The sequence below is a fragment of the Podarcis muralis genome, chromosome 8, assembly GCF_964188315.1.
Source record: "Podarcis muralis chromosome 8, rPodMur119.hap1.1, whole genome shotgun sequence".
NCBI lineage: Eukaryota > Metazoa > Chordata > Lepidosauria > Squamata > Lacertidae > Podarcis > Podarcis muralis.
Genome location: NC_135662.1, coordinates 11001355 through 11018942, shown reverse-complemented (window position 1 = coordinate 11018942; position 17588 = coordinate 11001355). Strand labels below are relative to the sequence as shown.

The window sequence follows — 17588 nt, the reverse complement described above, 5'->3', positions numbered from 1 at the left end:
TTTTATATGTAAATAAAGTAGATTAGCCAAAATGCTGAGTTGCTGAGGTCTGTTACGCAACTGCACATGCTCTGGGGATCCCAAAGTGTGCTGAATCATAGAATCATAGAGTTGGAAGAGACCACAAGGGCCATCGAGTCCAACCCCCTGCCAAGCAGGAAACACCATCAGAGCACTCCTGACATATGGTTGTCAAGCCTCTGCTTAAAGACCTCCAAAGAAGGAGACTCCACCACACTCCTTGGCAGCAAATTCCACTGTCGAACAGCTCTTACTGTCAGGAAGTTCTTCCTAATGTTTAGGTGGAATCTTCTTTCTTGTAGTTTGGATCCATTGCTCCGTGTCCGCTTCTCTGGAGCAGCAGAAAACAACCTTTCTCCCTCCTCTATATGACATCCTTTTATATATTTGAACATGGCTATCATATCACCCCTTAACCTCCTCTGCTGGTGTCAGTTGGCATTGGTCGCTGTGATGTTCGGGCTGAAGAAAGCTTTTGAAACTCCCGAACGAACGACCAGGAGGGAGGCAACATGCCAGTCGGGCATGTGTCTCTACCAGGGTCCTACTCATGTGTAGGCCAAGCTCCTGACACAGACGTGAAGTGCATTTCTGCTGTTTATCTCTTTGTGTTCAGTCCAGGGGTTGGTCACACGGTACCTTCAGATGTTACTGGGTGCCAACTCCCATCAGACCCACCCAGCATGGTCAAAGGTCAGGGATTATGGGAGTTGTAGTCCAACAAAATCTGGAGGGCATCACATTGACTGCCTCAGTTCTAGACTGTAGGTTCAATGAAGGTACTTGAAGAAATTAATTCCTCAGATTTCTGCTTCCTCCCCTGCTGGAGGTTTTGTTGCCATTGACCGCTGCTTAATATTTCATCAATCATGCTGGAATGAAAGGGCCTGGGAGAATGATCTATCACAAGACTCTCTAACTGAGAGATAAAGGTGTTCCCTGGGCCGCCATCCAAACCGTTTGATGTTTGGATGCGGAGATAATTTGACTTTCAGCAGGACATACATCACACGGCCATTTCATCTTGGGGCAGTGCAATTTCAGATGTGCCTCCCTGCAAGGCGATGCTCAGCTAAATTACTGTATTGTTCTGCTCTGACCAGCATACAAAAAGCTTTATTTGGGGCAATAATACATTTTCTGTGAAAGCACAGCTCAGATGAATTATGCAAGGAACTTTCTCAGGGCTATAGTTTAACTTCCCAGCAGGAATCTTTTGACCAATTGCTAAGGGAAGAAGCAAAAAAAGAAGCCGTAGAGCCTCCATCTCTAGGGGCAGTAAACCCCTGGCGGACAAACAACAGAAAAAAATGTTATCTGCATCTAGCCCTACTTAGGAGATTCAGAGAGGTATGAGTCTGCTGCAGACAGACCATAGGTCTTATCTAGCAAGGTGATTGTTATATTATCAAATGGGGTGTGTGTGTGTGTGTGTGTGTGTGTGTGTGTGTGTGTGGTGCTACATTCCCTGAAAAATTCACAGTAGTGAATACAGGAATTTGGAGAAGGAAGGAATACAGTAGTACCACTGGATGTGAACAGGATCCATTCTGGAGCCCCGTTCGCATCCTGAAGTGAACGTAACATGCGACTGCACGACTGCGCTACTGCGCGTGCACAGGTCGCGTTTCACAGCTTCTGCACATGCGCGTGATGTCATTTTGAGCGTCTGCACATGCGCAAATGGCAAAAGCTGGAAGTGTGCATCTGAGGGAGGGAGTGTTTGTGTGTGTGTGTGTGTGTGTGTATGAGAGAGAGAGAGTATACAGTACAGTGGTACCTCAGGTTACAGACACTTCAGGTTACAGACTCCACTAACCCAGAAATAGTAGCTCGGGTTAAGAACTTTGCTTCAGGATGAGAATAGAAATCGTGCAGTGGTGGTGCAGCAGCAGCAGGAGGCCCCATTAACTAAAGTGGTACCTCGGGTTAAGAACAGTTTCAGGTTAAGAACAGACCTCCAGAATGAATTTAGTTCTTAACCCGAGGTACCACTGTACTAGATGCTTCACCTCACTTGGTGTGCTCACCAACCCCCCTGCCATTCTGTCTCCCACATTAACCTGTAAGTTCCCTTTCCTGCTCCTTGCAAGTACTAAGCTCACCTTTCATGGAACCATAGAATCGTAGAGTCATCTAGCTCACCTCCGTGAAATGCAGGAATCTCAACTAAAGTATTCATGCATCCAACCTCTGCCTCAAAACTTCCAACGAAGGAAATTCCACCACTTCCCGGGGAAGACCGTTCCATTGCCAAACAGCTCTTACCCTCGGAAAGTCCCCACCCCGCCAAGTGAGGGATAGCTCAGTCGGTAGAGCACTAGGCTCTTAATCTCAGGGTTGTGGGTTTGAGCCCCAGGTTGGGCAAAAGAATTCCTGCATTGCAGGGGTTGGTCTGGATGACCTTTGAGTCCCTTCCAACTCTGCAGCTCTATGATGCCTCTACAGTGGCTTATTGGCGAAGAGGGGGCATCGCTGGTCTCCTTGCGCCCTCGTTTCTAGATCTTCACTCACTGCTTCTTCCTTGGTGGGGTGGATATTGTGTGGTTCACCTTGGGTGCCGAAATGTCTTGAGCCACTTAAAGAAAGCACTTAAAGAAATTTTTTCAAGGCTTTGCATGTTCTCTTAAATACAGTGGTACCTCGGATTACAGACGCTTCAGGTTGCAGACACTTCAGGTTACAGACTCCGCTAACCCAGAAATAGTACCTCAGCTTAAGAACTTTGCTTCAGGATGAGAACAGAAATCGTGCGGCGGCAGCACAGTGGCAGCGGGAGGCTCCATTAGCTAAAGTGGTTAAGAACAGTTTCAGGTTAAGAATGGACCTCCAGAATGAATTTAGTTCTTAACCAGAGGTACCACTGTACTTAGAAAACTTTTCAAGGCTTTTGGAAGATGCAAATGCGACACCGTAAATGGCCTCATTCATTTTCTGACCAAGGCAGCTCGCCGCTCTAGTCAGAACGCATTTTGAAATGAATTCTTCGCACACGACCAGTAATTGAAATTTCTATTCATTTATTAATAAGTGGTGCAGGTTGTATATTTTCTTTTTAAAGACAGAACATAAATTTAAAAAAAACAGGTAAGAAGTATTATTTGCATAATATATATATATATATTTATATATATATGTATATATAACACATTGAAATCAACATATTAAAGTTGTTCAAATGTTGGACAGTGCTGGAATATAAATTACACATAACCGTTTAAAAATTACATTAAATGATATTAGAAAGAGCTCTGAAGGCCACTTGTATAAAAGTTGTGTTTCCCTTGTCAGCCCGGATCTGAAGAGCATCTGTTGTAGCGTGGAGTAATTATCTGAATGAGCAAGGCACAATTACAAGTTAGAAGAACAAGAGGCTCTAAGCTAGAAAACAAAAGGCGATTGATCATATAACTGGGCGGCACGTTGGTGCAAGGGGGAAGTGAGTTTACAAAGTGCTTTTTTTAAAAAAGAGAGGCTCCATCTCTAACAGGACATTTAAAGCATCATCATACCACTTTAAACTGTCACGGCATCCCCTGGGAACTCTAGTTTGTTAGGGGTGCTGAGAGATGTTAGGAGACTCCCTGTTCCCTTCACAGAGCTACAGCTCACAGAGTTCCCTGGCAAGAGGGATTGATTGTTCAGCCGCTCTGGGAATTGTCACTCTTTGCAAACTCTCAAGATCCCTTGGAGTGGTACAATAGTGCTTCAAATGCATAGTATAGAGGTGGCCGGAGCCTCGTTTGGAGTACCCAATCAGCAATTCATTTTTCACAGGCGTTTGTATTTTGAATCAAGCAATGTCTGAAGGGGCAGCAAATATTGGTTCTAGTCCTATCACAAGCTGGCACTGTGGCTTATCTCCATGGCAGTCTAGATAGAAGCAAAGCCTTCTTTGACACACACATGCACACCACCAATGTACAGTCGTACCTTGGTTTACAAACAGAATGCGTTCGACTTCCGAAATGTTTAGGAACCAAGCCGCGGCTTCTGATTGGCCACAGGAGTGTCCTGCAGCCAGTCAGAAGCTGTGGAAGCTGTGCTGAATGTTCAGCTTCTGAGGCAAAGTTTGCAAACCGGAACACCTACCGTATTTTTTGCTCTATAAGACGCACCTTTTCCCTCCTAAAAAGTAAGGGGAAATGTGTGTGCGTCTTATGGAGCGAATGCAGGCTGCGCAGCTATCGCTGAAGCCAGAACAGCAAGAGGGAGAGCTGTGCAGCAAAGCCTCTTCAACAACATTTGATACAGAATATATTTTTTTCTTGTTTTCCTCCTCTAAAAACTAGGTGCGTCTTATGGTCGGGTGAGTCTTATAGAGCGAAAAATACGGTACTTCCAGGTTTGCTGTGTTTGGGTTCCAAGTTGTTTGTGAACTAAGCTGTTCAAAAACCAAGGTATGACTGTATATGTCAACACATTTTGATTGTAAACTTTGCTTGTTAAGAAGAGGGCTGTCCTTATTTATTTCTATATTTATATTTACGGTACAGCTGGAGAGGCTAGTTAACACCCCCAGTTTGGCAACCTGATCTGCCCCCCCCCCAATCCTGCAAGAAGGTTTTATTTTTATTTTTGGCTCCCCAAGATCTCATTGATTTTGACAATAGCAGCAGGGGAAAGGAGATAAAAACAGCCAAGACTTAGTGCTGAGGTGGGCACCTTGATGGGCATACAAAATGGCCCCTCCCCAGTCATCAGAATGATCATTCGGCAAGAGGGGGCAATGATATGCCACTCCTCAGCTGATCTCTGCAGATCTAAGAGATGCTCCTTCCATCAATGGCATGCAGGAGAAGCTTGAATGCAGCCCTTGTAGCCTAAAGAGCTAGCCACCCTCGTTGTACAGTGCCTCCTGGCTTTGTGTGTTTTATCAATATAATAATTGCAACAGCAGCACCAAGAAGTGCCCTGTGACAGAGTCCTTTGTCTGTCTATGGAGAGAAAGAATCTGGAGTGCTCAGAGATGGAAAGTCCTTGGATCAAACTTCCAGACCACCAGTTGTCTATCCCTAGACCAGCCTTCCCAAACATGGTACCCATCAGACGGCATGCACTCCAGCTCCCATCATCCTCAGCCAACTTAGCCAAACAGCAATGAAACATGGGAGTTGTAGTCTGGGGAGCCAAGGCTGAAGAACACTGCCTTGGACAGTAACCTTACAACGCAATCCTAATCTGGCCAGGATGAGACAGAGAGGTGTCACTAGCAGGTTGGTGGGCAGAGAGCCCAAATATGTTTAGAGAATTCTGCAGGCATAAATCCAAAGGCCAACGGGGTTTTGGCCAGCAGTACATGGGACCTTCGGGGACAGATGTGGCCTTGGATCTACTGGATCCCCCCCCCAAAGCCCTGAGAACTTCAAGCCCAATTAGCCACCAGCTGGTGTGGGTCATTTTCTCCCATTGTTTTCAATGGGAAGGGGAGATTTAAAATAAAATGACAACAAGAGTCGCTGAGGCTGAAAGAAACACATTACCCAACAACACCACTTTCTGCCTTCAGCAGAAAAAGCTGGAGGATTTCCTTAGAGGCAGGTCCCAATGAGTTTGGTGTACTTTACAGCCCTACCTGCAAGAAGGTGGAGTTTATAATGTGACATTTGCTTAGGAGCCCAGCCAAATCCTAAGCATGTTGACTCAGAAGTAAGCCCTGTCAAATTTGATGATAATGACTCCTATCCCTTAGAAGTGAGCATGGGTCAGATCCAGGGAGGTGTGTCCCATTTTGCCCATCAAGGTGAAACAGGAATTGATGCCTTGCAACTGCCTCACAGCTCCTGGCACCACTTCTCCATCCATCCTGCCACCTCAGCTACTGGCAAAGAAGCAGTGCTGGAATCAGCACAAATTTCAGGTGAGATCCCACCCGATTTGGATGAGATCTCACTGAAATTGCATGAGATCTTGCACACTTGCACGATCTCATGTAATTCAGGACACTGTTTCAGCCGATGGCAGTGCTGTTCATCTGCCAGCGGCCTCAGTCGGCCTAATGGCAGAGCCGGCACTGGCTAGATCGCTATCCTATGGGTAACTTGGACCTGCTACACAAATGGTCCTGCTATAACACACATTTTAAAAAAATCCATTGAGATCAGTGCTAGAGACTTCCCTGAATTTTACCTAAATAAGAACTAAGAGGCTAACGTTTTTTGAGAGGGGACTGTGGTCAGGTAAACAAACTGGAACAATTTTGCCGCATTGCCTTTAAAATTTGCCCAGTCCAAATCTGTAGATCTAACAATGAACACACAAACAAACAAATTATAAAATACAATGGACGAAACCTAGACTAAGCTTTGAAATCAATGGGACAAGTCTGTGGAAGAATGGAAGCCCTTTTTGGACTACTTAAGGAAATATTGCACTATGATGAACTCGTGAGCAGGATTTGAATTATGGGCAACAGAAGGAATTAAAGAATACAATATTGATGTTATGGTATAGGGAAAAGAAAGTAGGGGGTGGGATAAAAACACCATGGAAAATGGGGTGGGAAGTCAAAAGAAGATAAATCTATTATGTATTGAAGTATATATGTAAATTTTTTGAAAACAATAAAATTTATTATTAAAAAATGTTTAGGAATGTAAGAAAACATCAATATTTGTTTGACTCATGTCTGTCAACTACAGCAATGTTTTCATTCCACTGCAGTTCAAATTCTGATGTTATTCATCTTACTGAATGTAACTGTCCACTGTGATGGAGTTTCACATAATTACATAATTATATCCACACCATTCATTTTGATGCAAAGAACATAAAAAACCATAAGTTGAGCCTTCTAGATTGGGCCAATGACCTATCTAATCCATCAATGAGTTATCTCAGTTGCCAACCAGATGCCTGTGAGAAGCATGAGTGGAATACTGTGTCCAGTTCTGGGTGACACAATTTTAAGGATATTGACAAGCTGGAATATGTGCAGAGGAGGGCAACCAAGATGATAAAGAGTCTGGAAGCCAAGCCTGATGAGGAACGGTTGAAAGAGCTGGGCATGTTCAGCCTGGAAAAGAGGACACTGAGAGGAGATACGTCAGCCATCTACAAATATCTCAAGGGCCGTCACATGGAAGATGGAGCAAGCTTGTTTTCTCCCGCTCTGGAGGGAAGGACTCGAACCAATGGCTTTAAGTTGCAAGATTCCGACTAAACATCAGGAAGAACTTTTTGACTGAAAGAGCTGTTTGACAGTGGAACAGTCTCCCTTGGAGGTTGTGGACTCTCCTTCTGTGGAGGTTTTTAAGAAGAGGTTGGATGGCCATCTGTCCAGGATGCTTTAGCTGAGATTCCTGCATTGCAGGGAGTTGGACTAAAGGACCCTTGAGGTTCTTTCCAGATCTACAATTCTATGAGTTAATGCTGCTCTTGCAGATACACCTGGTTTCCAAAGTGGCAGTGCTATTTAGCTGATGTGCCACCATTTTTTTAATAAAAAAAAGCAGCTCATTTTTTGTTTTCTTTTTTTTTTTTAAGCCTGATTGCACTTGTTCAGTTGCTGAATCCCTTGAGCTATTTTCTCAGCCAGTCACCTGAAGCAATTCAAAGCAGCTTCTTAGCAGCAGCAGCCTAACAGTGCAAAACCTGCTCTCAGTCGACCCGTTAAAAACAATTTGCTCCGTTGTTGATTTTTTTAAGTCACCATGGACAGAAAACAGATTGAATCAGCCACAACTCCTGGATGAAAACAGGATAATAATCTTGCTGAACTTAGTGGGATATGTAAGGAAAATATTACTGCAACCACAAGGACGACCATGGATAGAATCAGCCTTTTTGCCAACCTGCAACGGATGTCATGTACTTTTGATAAAGTTTTTCTTTTTTGCGTCCTCTCCCACATGGTCTCAGTGCTGCTTGCAAGCTTAATCTAAGGCCATGTAGAGATGCCATATTTTTCACCCACAATAAAGTGATCGGATGGGAATTGGCACATAGCGACAGACTAGGGCTGCCATGGCTTTGCCACCACCTCCCAAATAGCTCAACAACTTTTGCGTCTGGATTTTCACTTTTTCAAATATGGCAACCCACAACAGACACCCTGTTTTGAAAACCTGCTAGGTGCCATTAATAAGAAACACTTGTCAGATTTGGACGGCCCATTTTCTTCACGGTGGGCTGCGCCAGCCCCTATTCCACATGATCAATCGTTAATTGCTTTGCCCTCTTAGGAAATTCAACTACCGCTCTTTTGTAGTGTGAGAGATGTCATGTGCTTCACCCCCCCCCCCAAAAAAAAAGAGATCTGGCATGCTAAGCTTCTCTATGGCCAAGATGGGACAAAGAAATGCCCTATTAAAACCCACCATGGGGAAAAGGAATTCAGGTAACTGAAAGGAAATGGATGGCATTTCTAAGCACGACCATTTAAAATGGAGGTTTCCCATGTGACCATAAATTCAGCAAACACACCACTTGCACCTTCATATCACTTGTGAAAGACAGCACCAGTACATATATAGAATCGGCCGAGTCCGAGTTGTTGTCATGATGGTAATGGTAGCATATTGCCAACCTTAATTTCCAGAATTCCTGACATGATCAATCCTCACCAAATGGTATCTGCATTTTCCCCCCTTGCAATTATTATGGTCCATGGGAGAAGTTTTCCAATGAGAACTGGTGGAAAAGGTATCACATTCACAAATGGTTCGGCCGCCGTGAATCCTGCAAAAGAGGTTGCCTGCCGACAGTGATGCTCAGGTGACCTCATGATCTAGGCTTGCTTCAGACTTTTACACCATTGACATCGTCAGAGGAGCTGGCATGGGCCTGCCATATTCCTGCATGGCAGGGGTTTGAACTATATGATCCACAGGGTCCCTTCCAACTCTACAATCCTATGGTTCTCTGTCCTTCACCCATTTACGGAAATAAGAGATGGACCACAGCTCAGTGGCAGAGCACATGTTCTTCCTGCAGAGGTTGAAAATCCTGGCCATTTCCAGTTAAAGGTAGCAGGAGAGATTCTGGAGAGCAGCTGCCGGTCAGAGTTGTCAGTACTGAGTTAGATAGCCCTAGTAATAAGGAAGCATTCTATGTTCCTAAAGGTGTTCCATGTAAAGGCCTGTTATGTAGAATGACTTGATTCACATGACTTATCCCCTTAAAAAGTGTGGGGAGGGAGTGCATACAGCCACAATGCGCAGGGGGTTCTGTAAAAAAAAGATGCTCACTCTGCATGTTACATGATGTATGCAGTGCAAGAGCATCTGCCCTCATCACACCAATTGCCCCACCAGTCCATCAGGCGTCTGAAGCGAGCCTTACTCCTCTGCAAGACAGTAAATGAGTACCGTTCTCTTCCTACCAATGGTCCTGCGAATGTGCCCCATAACATACATAGGTAGTAAAAGGGGGGGGGGGAACATATCAATGATCTTTCCACTGATTTCAAAGTGCTTGGCAGATATGGACAAACTGAGCCCCACGTAGTCCTCTGTGGCGAGGTATAATTAGCCCCATTTTACAGATGGGGAAACAGAAGCATGAGGGGCCCTGGATATATCAAGCTGGCTATTTCACAGGTGATGTGAAATTTCAGTGCCACTGAAACAGAGTGCCAATTTTTTGCTGATCTCTGATGGATTAGGATACATTCTTTGCTGTGTGCCGGGTTTTGTAATATTAGGAGGAGCAGAAAAGTAGGAGGACTTCTACTTCAGTTTGTCAAGGGTACCAAGCCGTGTCTCACTGGAGTTTTCTCTCCTAACGATTGGTAATAGATTGTTCGGTCTTCCAAAATATTGCACTGCACTCCTTTTGCACAATATATGCTTGCCCTGGACACTGATCATAAATGATGGAGATTCTGGCTGCATTGAAATCACATTTAAACCAATGGAATGTAAGATCACTCTTATGTGTTCCAATACCATAGAGCTCAATGGGATTCAGAGCTGGCCTGCACTCCGTGGAGGAATATCTGGCTGCTGTATTGTGGTTTTCCCTACAAGGATTGTGAAGGGGAGAAGCATAACTCTGAAACACAGATCATGCTTCTCAGGGCATGTCCATGGGGTGTCCGTCCTAGTGGTGTAGACTCACATTTCCCTTTGGTATGTGACCTGTTCCCTACAGAGCCAGTACTGGCATAAATGCAGCAAACATGTCTGCTATCATAATGAAATATGACGGGGCTGCATTCACATGACAGTTTATCTCATTTTCACGTTTGCCTAACTGTTCATTTCTGCATGATAGGCATCTCTCCGTTTTCACACGTTCAAGGCATGCCCAACTGTGCAGGTGCGCATCACCACAAACCCGGAAGTGGCACAAAAAGGAGCAAAAACAACCCTCAAAGAAGATCCAGCAATCCTACGAGCCTTTGCAAGTGCAATTCCATGGCAACAGCCTTTGAAGAGCATACCCTCCAACATTTCTCCAATGAAAATAGGGACGTCCCATTCCCTAATTTATACACTACACATCTTACTGGGTTGTCTCAGCCACTCCGGGCAGCTTCCAATATATATAGGTAAAAGGTAAAGGGGCCCCTGACCATTAGGTCCAGTCGCGGATGACTCTGGGGTTGCGGCGCTCATCTCGCTTTATTGGCCGAGGGAGCCGGCGTACAGCTTCCGGGTCATGTGGCATGACTAAGCTGCTTCTGGCGAACCAGAGCAGCGCACGGAAACGCCGTTTACCTTCCCGCCAGAGTGGTACCTATTTATCTACTTGCACTTTGACGTGCTTTCAAACTGCTAGGTGGGCAGGAGCTGGGACTGAGCAACAGGAGCTCACCCCGTTGTGGGGATTCGAACCGCCGACCTTCTGATCAGCAAGTCCTAGGCTCTGTGGTTTAACCCACAGCGCCACCTGTGTCCTCTAACATATATAAAAATATAATTAAACATTCAACATCTTTTTAAAAGCCTTCCCTATACAGGGCTGCCTTCAGACGGCTCGGAGGTTGGATAACACTATCCCCTCTCATATTTATCCAATGAAAATAGGGACATGCTAAGGAAAAGTGGGACATTCTGGGATCAAATCAGAAACCGGGATAGCTTCTCTAGATTAGGGACATCCTTGGAAAATAGGGACACTTGGAGGGTTTGGGAGAATTGGGAGTTTGAGCAAGGATGTTTGGAGGGAGTGATTGTGGTGCTTGAAGGCTTTTTCAATGGTTTCCCAAACATGTGGGATTTCACTCAGAACGTAAAAGGAGAGTTGCCTGTATACTTGAGCTTTCGCACAGTGCAAATCCACCTCTGAAACTGTAGTGGAACATAATGGGATTGTAGTGAAGCATAGCACAATTTAGCACTCATTTCCATATTATATACTACCTGGGAGCAAATAATATGGAAATGAGCATTAACCTTGCACTATAATTTCGTAATAGTTCCAGAAGTAGTTTTCACATTGCGTGAAAGCTCAAATACAATGCAGAGCTTAACAGTTAGGGAAAAGTTCTGAAAATGGAATAAAGTAATTTATATGTGACAACTGCAGCCAGAGTGTTATATGCACAAAAATGGAAAGAAGAGGCATTTCCAACGAAGGAGGAATGGCTTTAAAAAGTAATGGACTATATGAGGTAACGGCAAAGCTGACAGCAATATTAAGAGATCAAAATGATGGATTTTTTTAAATAGGAGAATGGAGGTCTTTGGGGGATCATTTGGAAAAAACAATACTGCAAATGAACTCGCAGGCAGGATTTGAGATTGGAGCAGCGGAATAAAAATGATGAAGTAATTGTATTAGAGGGATTTCTGTAGTAGATAAGGGTTTGATAGATAATGCAGGGGGGGAAAGGTTTGGATAAATATATTTTGGAGGTGTGGGTGAGAAGTCCATACGTGAACAATGTCAATATTTAATTTGAAGTCAATTTGCAAAAAAAAATTGGAAATTTAATTAAAATATATATTAATTTTTTTTAAAAGAAAATGGAATAAAGTGCCACGTGAATGCAGCCTTGGTCACTTAAAAATCCTGTTTAAATTAATGGAATTTAAGGAGTCAGAAACCCACCAAGTTTAGTGAGATGGATGCTCTCAAAATGATAGGAAGGCTGCCACAACCCAGAGTGCTAGGGCACATGTAATTCTCATTGAAAAGTGTGCCTACACTCTATGATTTCATATATACATATATAGGACTCCTTCGGAAGTTGCTGGGATCTCCTTCATTTGAGGTTTTTAAACAAAGGTTGGGGAAACATCCATCAGGCATTCTTTAGCTCTGATTCCTGTATTGCACGGGGTTGGACTAAAAGACCCTCAGGGTTAAAGGATATAGCAAAGGAAATTTGGATGAACAGAATGAATTACAGTGATGCCGGCAAACTGGAAAACCGACGTACAGAAAGACAGGATGGGAGGGTGGAATATTCCACAGACATACAGACACACATATATATATTGAAAAGGGCATTGCTCTGTAACCTAGTGTTTGGTTTTGCTCTGCTTACAAAAATGTAGCATGTGCCACTGTTAGGATATCTTTTTGTGCCCAGAGTTGACCCGGCCCTCGGTATACCGAAGAACATCCATTTTTGCTATGGGTTGTTTTTGTTTTGTTTTTGTTATTTAAAATCACAGAAGAAATTATCTGTACCATTTATAGTGAAAAGTCATGCACAACCATTGCTCAAAACTAAACCGCTTAGTTTTGGCAGCATGAAGAAAACCGCATTAAGCCGACCGTATGAAATGGTGCAGGATGACTACCACTAATACCAGCATGCATTGCAGCCATTGGTGAAATGTGTGTGTGTGTGTGTGTGTGTGTGTGTGTGTGTTGGTTTATGAGCTAGGAAGCTTTGGGTGTGTATAGTGAGATATACAAAGTTTATGTTTACATTATGAGAAGAAGCCAGCCAGTGACTCCAACCCCACCCCCAACCCACCCCCACTGGATAAATTTTAAACTGGCTTGCTCGGAGTCCATACTGAATCGGAGAAGCCCTCCCCTGTCGAAGAAAGAGGCATGGAACCACTTGGGGTAAAAGGGTCAGTATCCGTGTCCGTTTCGCCCTCGGCCAAGTAGCGCTTCTCCTTCATCCAGCTTGAGCCCCCTTTCGACCCGAAAAGGAAGTCGTCCTTGTCTTGGGAGATGCTGAACCCGCTAGGCGACCGTTCGAGTTCCTCGTGGTTGACAGAGAGGAGGGATAAGGGAGTGTCGCTGTCTCTCGTCAGGCTATGTTTCTGCCTGGAAGAGATTCTGTCTGAGTGGGGGCTCTGGGGGTCTCCTGGTGGGGAACGGTAGGAAACATGGGGGTCGATGAAGGTGAGTATAGGCAAAACCGTCGGCCTTTCAGCGTACGAAGTTGAGAAGGGCATGGCCTGCCACCTACCGGAGTTCTGACCGCCCAACGGCAACGAGAGCGGGCCAACGTCGCAGCCCTGCGTCGAGAAGCCGAAAGGGGGGACTTTGTTCACCGGTACATGGTGGAAACTCGGAGGCATTTCATGAATAGAAGGCTCAGAATATTTGTAAATGATGGACTTCAGTTCAGAATATCTGTTATCCTCTGCTGCGGACACAGTTTCTTTTGAAGGGCACACTTGGACTTGGAGATGCTCCATATGCTGCATGTGCATATCGACCAAAAAATCCAATTTCTTCCCCATGTCGTGGACCTGAAAGAGAAGAGCCCATCAGACTGGAGGACAATGAGCAATTGGCCGTCCAATCACATGCGGCAAGGAACCATTGTTCTTTCTAGCTCATCATGGTCTCCACCAAGGACCATGGAAACCTGTGACCCTGCAGATTTTGTTGGAACTCCAATTCCCAGCAGCCTCAGTCAGCATGGCCAACAGTCAGGGGTGATGGGAGTTGTAGTCCAGCAACTTCTAGACCAGGGGTGGGGAACCATTGGCCACCCAGATCTTGCTCAACTACAACTCTCATCAGTGCCAGCAAGCATGGCCAATGACCAGAGATGATAGGAGTTGTAATTCCCCACACTTGATCTACAGGGCCAGACTAGCCATAGTCTACACTGACTTGAAGCCGCTCTCTATAGTTTTGAACAGGAAGATTTCACAGAATAAGCTAAAACATGTACTCCACCACAGAAGATAAGCCCTTTCCCCCAGAGTTTTCATGTTAGGCTGTGATGGAGAGAGGAGCTTTCACCTACGTTTCTACATCTTCTCTTGGAGCAAGTTTGTACCAAGAGCTTGTTTACATGTCCCCTTATCAATAGCTCGCTTTAGCCATTTGGAATCTGTAAGCATGTTCAATCAGGAGGATGGTATTTCGTGTATGGCAGAGGGAAGCAATTTTTGTTTTCGAGTGCTGGACCAACAGCGCATCTGGAAAGCAGTGCATCACTGAGGCCAGATGCAAACTCAACACGAACTTCAAGGAAGTCTGGAGTCTCCACCTAAGCCTTTCCACATCTTCTGCAGCCAACTGTAGCAAAAAAGATGGTCACCAGTACAAAAGATATATACAAAATCTCATCATTATAGCCATGTTACACATATATATATTGCTATAGGCATGTTATATGTTATAAGTGGATGTTATAGGGAAGACTTGGGAAGAGCTGAGAATTCCTTACCTGTCTTTCAACTCTGACAAATTTGCCCATCATACTTTGGTCTTCAGGATCTACTGTCGATGCTTTGGCTACATACGGATCATTCCTAAAAGCAAAGAAGGCTCTAGTTTAGGCAAAACGTTTGCTGTTGTTTTCACTCATATTTCCACTTCTTCTGGGCCCAAGGAATTAAGTGCCTCCCACACTACCTCACCAGTCTTATGTGGCATGGTGGAAGGCCATTGGATGAAGGAGAAGTGGCCTTCTCCAGGCCAGGGGATTGGCCCTTTAAGCACCTGAGGTTCTCCAACAAAGGAGGCAGAACATAGGAGAGAAGGACTGGAGTCAAAAGGCTCCAAGACCCCATCAGAGCATGCTGCTCAGCAGGAGCTGTCCGTGGTGCTATGACAACTGATCTGCTTGACAGTGCATTCTGTAGGTGCTTCCTTGGCCCCAGAGCAAGAGCAGCACAGAAACCTGAATGAGTTGAATGTGGTTTTTGGACTGAGGGGTGCTGAGGCTGCCGAGATGTTGTGTGCATCCCTCATGCCCAACTAATGCTTACCATGTCCTCCTTTGAAGAAGCACAGAATGGCCAACTCAATGATTCCCAAATAGTGTGGCAGGAGGCACTATGATAGAATGATGAAGGTGCTACAAGATGTTATATAATGAAGTGCTCCTGTGAACCAAAAGGCCCATACATAAATGAGGCTGATCAATGCACCTCTGTACGACTTACTGTTCTAGCTTTGCCTATCCCCTTTCAATCAGCCTCTGTTAATAGTTCGTAAGTCTGTTGTGTCTTTCTAAGGATGTGCAAACATTCTTTCACTTCCGCCTTCCAGAGGAGGTGGGGTTGCCGGCTTCACGCTCCCAGCCCCCGCGTGATTGGGGGAATCCCCAGCCACATCACCCCCTGGCCAGCCAATCGGCTGGCTCTGGGGGCATGGCCTGACCTATTTAATGGGGGCGCGGCCGGGGATCTCCCTCTTTTGCCGCCTCCAGCTCCAGAAATGGTCAGGTTTTGCTAGGGTTCACTTAAGAGTTTTGGTGGTTGTGGTTTTTGTAAAATTTAAAGCCATGGTTTTCCCAGTAGTGATGTATGGAAGTGAGAGCTGGACCATAAAGAAGGCTGATCGCCGAAGAATTGATGCTTTTGAATTATGGTGCTGGAGGAGACTCTTGAGAGTCCCATGGACTGCAAGAAGATCAAACGCATCCATTCTTAAGGAAATCAGCCCTGAGTGCTCACTGGAAGGACAGATCGTGAAGCTGAGGCTCCAGTACTTTGGCCACCTCATGAGAAGAGAAGACTCCCTGGAGAAGACACTGATGTTGGGAAAGATGGAGGGCACAAGGAGAAGGGGGCGACAGAGGACGAGATGGTTGGATAGTGTTTTCGAGGTTACCAGCATGAGTCTGACCAAACTGCGGGAGGTAGTGGAGGACAGGAGTGCCTGGCGTGCTCTGGTCCATGGGGTCACGAAGAGTCGGACACGACTAAACGACTAAACAACAACAACAACAACACAGCAGGGATGGATGGACAACACTGGCTCTCTAGGTGTTGTTGGACAGTCATCTATTCTCAACAAGCTGTGCACAAGAGGAATTTCACCTTGGAGACTGCTGCAAAGGGTAAGGGAAGGCTCCTCCTTTCTGGGATTTCTTATGCTTGGGAGTGGACGGAGGTCCAGGTGCAAAAATCATATCTATTCTGAAAGAAGACAATAAGAGGACATAATGAAACAGGTGTGATTCGTTAATTGTTGGCCCGCGGCCCCAGTTACATTCTAGGATCAAAAGGTGTGCTATAAATCTTCCAAATACATCAATAGTTTTAGCTCCCATTTGGTTATGGGTTTTTTTTTGAGGGGGGATCACACAGGGTCCCCAGAGGTTTAACGGTCTATTGATCCCTACCCTATACCACCACTGTGCTCGCTTCCCCGCTGCCACCAACCAGTTACTCTCTGGTAAAACACTGTGTCCAGACAGTTGTTAAAAGTGAACAAAAAAAACCCAACAAGTTTATTTTACAGACATTAACAAGCTTATGGTTTCTCCGATAATATTCCTGTCAGTATCTCAACTTTAGTTTCTTTACTGCATGGTGACATGATGTATGTGGGAATTTATGTGCATCTACCTCTGCCTTCCTCCCTTGCCAGACAGAGGACATGTGAGTTTAAGCACCTTCCAAAATGTGGGCAGGGTTTCTGTACAAAGTGGTAACTTCTGAATATCTCCTACAGCCGTCACTAGTGCATGGGTTGGCAACCCCAAAGAGTCTTCTAATCCATACTGTGAAATTCTGGGCCAGTCCTTGCCAGCTGAACATCTTTACACCTTTAGCACACTGCTGGCAGCAGAGCCACTTACCTCGCTTGAAGGTATTTGATCCTGGTAAGCATGTCAAGGTGTCCTGCTGAATATTGCTCTATCACATCCTTTACATCATAAGGCCTCAAGGTCTCCTTGAATCGCTTCTTATAGAGGCGGAACTGTAGTATTCTGGTACAAGGAGAGAATGTTTATCGCTGGGGTTTCCCTTGGCTAATTCCCGCCATTCTCATAGAGGAAGGGATTGCATATGTATCTGTGTTTAAATATCAGCCTTGCTTATTAGCCTGCTGCGCTAACCATAGTTCAGCCTTTGCCACGCTGGCTCACCTCCAGTGCCCATCAGCCCCACTCAACATGACCAATTGGCATACATAGCAGGAGGTATAGCTAATAACATCTGCTCTAACTAGCTACCGGGTTGCTCTAACTAGCTACAATTGGAAATAAAACTGTCAATTTCATAATGCCGTTATTAAAAAATAGTGCTGTTATTCTAAACAAAAAACTAAGGTGAAGCAGCACTTCCCAAAACAACTTGCAAACCGAAACACAGCCACTCACTGAGATTTGCACTTCAATGAATTTTGCAATGCTTTTCGCCAGCTCTAAATGCACCTTGAGATTGGGAAAACGAGAAAAACTAAGTTTTCCCCTAGTTGCAGTCATCTCAAAGGTCGGGTTTACAGGGGCCCATATTTTA

At 45.0% G+C, this 17588-nt stretch overlaps 1 protein-coding gene across 2 annotated transcripts in view; it reads right to left on the bottom strand.

Annotated features, from left to right (window-relative positions):
* Nucleotides 1-12593: 12593 nt before the first annotated feature.
* Nucleotides 12594-17588, bottom strand: part of KCNQ3 (potassium voltage-gated channel subfamily Q member 3) — a 165156-nt gene continuing 160161 nt past the window's right edge. For both annotated transcript variants that reach the window (XM_028736133.2, XM_028736134.2), the window contains 4 exons: nt 16925-17056; nt 16161-16259; nt 14561-14645; nt 12594-13628 (listed from right to left, as the gene is read on the bottom strand). In XM_028736133.2, the coding sequence (XP_028591966.2) occupies nt 12912-13628; nt 14561-14645; nt 16161-16259; nt 16925-17056 (1033 nt within the window). In that variant the 3' untranslated portion in view covers nt 12594-12911. The remainder of the gene's footprint in view (nt 13629-14560; nt 14646-16160; nt 16260-16924; nt 17057-17588) is intronic.